Consider the following 3,129-nt stretch of genomic DNA (forward strand, 5'->3'; position numbering starts at 1 on the left):
TATATATATATATATATATATATATATATATATATATGGCATTTACACAAAATTTCAATCCTGGTATTCTTTCCCAAAACAGCCAACCCTAAGCTCTTTTTCCAGTCTAACATCTCATTAAGCAATTATCTACCATATAGGTAGAAAGGCTGAGAGCAAATGTTTAATTTTATACCAAACTGACCACCCAAGATCCGAAACATTTGGGAAGCACAAATGAAAATAAGTTTGTAGCTTTTGAACACAGCTCTTCAGCACCTACTTATTGGAACTCTATGGTTCTTTGATTGAATAAAGCAGCAGAGCTTACTTGATAAGATGAAGCTAGGCAACAGCTACGACATATGCATTCCAAGCATCTTGTTGCTCAAATTTCGTAACCTCTTCATATTTTATGTCTCGCCCAGCACCAAAACCTTCTGTTTTTCTGATTTCTCTGGTGTCTTGCATCTCACGCAACCAAAAATGAATAGATTGAAAACCTGCCTCTTTTAAGCAGTCTTTAATCTCAGGCAATGACCACCTGAGGTACGTAAGGAATTGATTTCAATTAAATGATTCAGAAGTTACCATGGTCACAACAAAGAGTGCAAAATATCCCTTTTACTTATAAAAGACCTTCTAAAAAACTATACAAAGCAACTTACAGCCTCCAGCTGTACGAAAATGCATGTCGAAGTTTCTTCTGCTGCTTTTTGAGATGGAAATGGAGACTAATCCTTGTTTTGCGCTCAATGATATCGAATTCTGCTTGCTCCCAAAAATACTGCACAAGTCAATTTATTGTACAGCGTAAAGATGTTTCTGAAAGTAGAGAATATTATAAATTAGCTATAAGAGACGATATAAACCATTAATGTATTTTCTAAATGGTGTTGGACCTTAATGTTGACATGCTTTGAAATAAAATAGACTGCTTTGTATATAAAAGTTCTCCCTTTTTGCTTTTTAGTAACCAAAACAATTCACCCAGCATAAATGGGAAGATCAAAAACAAAAAAAAGAATCTAACTATGTGCCTCAGGGAAGGGTTGCTTGCGAACTGTGAAGTAAGAAGGGTGTTGTCAAGGAGAAGTGCCAAAAGATACCAGGAGGGTTTAGAATGCCAATATTTTAACTTTGGAATGCATGTGAAGCCTCTTACATCATGTCTTGTTTCAATAATTTGCGGTTATTTATATACTGCAGTAGATATCTGAAAAGCAGGAATAATTTGATTTAACAAATAAATATATATGGCATATTGCCCACCTCACTTTATACTTCTTTCCTTTCCCCCTCACCCAAGCTAAGATGGACTGCAAATGACACACCAAAAAGTAATGAGAATTTAGAAACATATATTATACCGTGAAATTGGCAAATTTCCTTTGAAGCTTTAGCTTGCACTCTGATGATGTACCGCCGTATAAATCCATTACAAATATTCCACCTTTCTTTGACAAGACATTGAGAACATGCTTGAAATACAAAACAAGTTCAGCACGTTGATGGAGACAGCAACAGCTGTAGTTAAAAGCACACACGATGTCTCTAGCAGGCAACGGATGGTTCTTCATGTACTTCCCTTTATGTGGAGAAGAACCCCCTTTGGGAACAGAATCAAGTCCACCACTCTCAGGAACATCTGTCTTTTGAGTGAGCGAAATATTTCTTATCAGCTCTTGGGGCTCAAACTCAATCAGCTTGGCCTCGAGCGGTTGCAAGACATTCCCATGGAAGAGGGAAATTCTGGAATACCCATCAGACCCAATTTTATTAATGTTGTTCTCCATGCACCAGTCTAGTGCTTCCACATCCAAATCCAACCCTACAGCAGTCCTTCTAGAGTCTGTGCGGAGCCATTCTGCACTGTAAGACATAAAATGAGTGTCAACTGTTAAGTCTTTAGATTTTGTTGGAACAGCAACTAGGAGCAACTTAATGATTTCTTACTAACTGAACACCTCAACCACGCATCTCGGAAGCTTAATCAATAATGCCAACTGGATTGGAGCTGTTGTCTGTTCTTATTTCTCAAACGTATACTGAGTGAGTTTACTTGCTACGGTTTTACACCTGGCAGTACAGCAACTAAGCTTATCTTATTCCAATATGCATCTAACTGCCTATTATATCACTTACCATGATGCTTAAACAAATAAATTTTATAGAAAAAACTACCAAATCCATCAAAATTGCAACAATAGAAACTGTTCAATACATAAATTTAAAACCTCCATTCAAATGTGTGAATAAGAAGGATAATGAATTACCTAAGAAGAGCAGTGCCACAAAAATCTTCCTGGAGATGGAGAGGTTGCCTCCCACCCACATACATCAGAAAGAACTTCTGCAAATAGCTTATATCTCCTTTTGGCGACTGCAAATAACATAAATTATAACCAAACATCACAAACGTGAAATGTTCTTTCCAGAAAAATCACATATAATATCCATTTGGGTGCTAGAGAAAAGAGCAGAAACATAGACCAGATACAAATTTGTCAAGATTTTACTTCAACTTGGTCACATTTCGAACATAATTGCGTTTCCTTGTTTGTTTCTTCCTAATTTCATTGTCAAAACTACGGCATTCTTCTCAGCAGCAAAACACAGCATGACTAAAATGGCAGCGAAAAAGATCAAACCTGTACAGATTGTTGATAAAGAAGAAACTTTGAGGGCATATCGTTTGATGGGTATTCATCAGTGTCCTTAGTCTCTACTTCTTCTTCTTCTTCTTCTTGTTCATCTTGGTCTTTTTCTTCTACTTCATCATCTTCTTCTTCTTCTTCAGAAAGATTGAACTTAGAAGCAGCATGACTTTCGAAACTGACGCCTTCTTCACCTTGGTCAGTGTAGTGATAGGCAGCTCTGTGGGAGGTTCTATGTTGGTGTCTCTGTTTCTTGTCTCGTTTTCCCATCTCTCTTTTCACTTTTCTACCAGCCGCCGCTTCAATTCATAATCAACCCTTTGCTTGGACTAGTTTACTATATCTATTTGCTGTTGTTATTTAACAGTGATGGGCCTTCGTGTTGGGCCTGAAGTTTGGGATCTTGCCACCTGTTTGCCATCTGTTAAACGTCTCAGCCTCCACGAGTCCACGACATATGGCTTCTCACGCTTTCCACAAATAAAAAAAAAAT

The 3,129-nt window shown here is 37.4% G+C and overlaps 1 protein-coding gene across 1 annotated transcript in view; it reads right to left on the reverse strand.

The window, feature by feature from the left end:
- The window catches only part of LOC101313672, a 4,059-nt gene extending 1,151 nt beyond the window's left edge, over positions 1–2,908 (reverse strand). Inside the window, exons 1-5 of the mRNA XM_004291569.1 lie at positions 2,631–2,908; positions 2,256–2,362; positions 1,350–1,851; positions 648–766; positions 311–523 (exon numbers count right to left, since the gene is read on the reverse strand). Of these exons, the coding sequence (XP_004291617.1) occupies positions 325–523; positions 648–766; positions 1,350–1,851; positions 2,256–2,362; positions 2,631–2,906 (1,203 nt within the window). The 5' untranslated portion in view covers positions 2,907–2,908 and the 3' untranslated portion in view covers positions 311–324. The remainder of the gene's footprint in view (positions 1–310; positions 524–647; positions 767–1,349; positions 1,852–2,255; positions 2,363–2,630) is intronic.
- Positions 2,909–3,129: the final 221 nt, after the last annotated feature.

The sequence above is a fragment of the Fragaria vesca genome, linkage group LG2 (genome assembly GCF_000184155.1).
Source record: "Fragaria vesca subsp. vesca linkage group LG2, FraVesHawaii_1.0, whole genome shotgun sequence".
Lineage (NCBI taxonomy): Eukaryota > Viridiplantae > Streptophyta > Magnoliopsida > Rosales > Rosaceae > Fragaria > Fragaria vesca.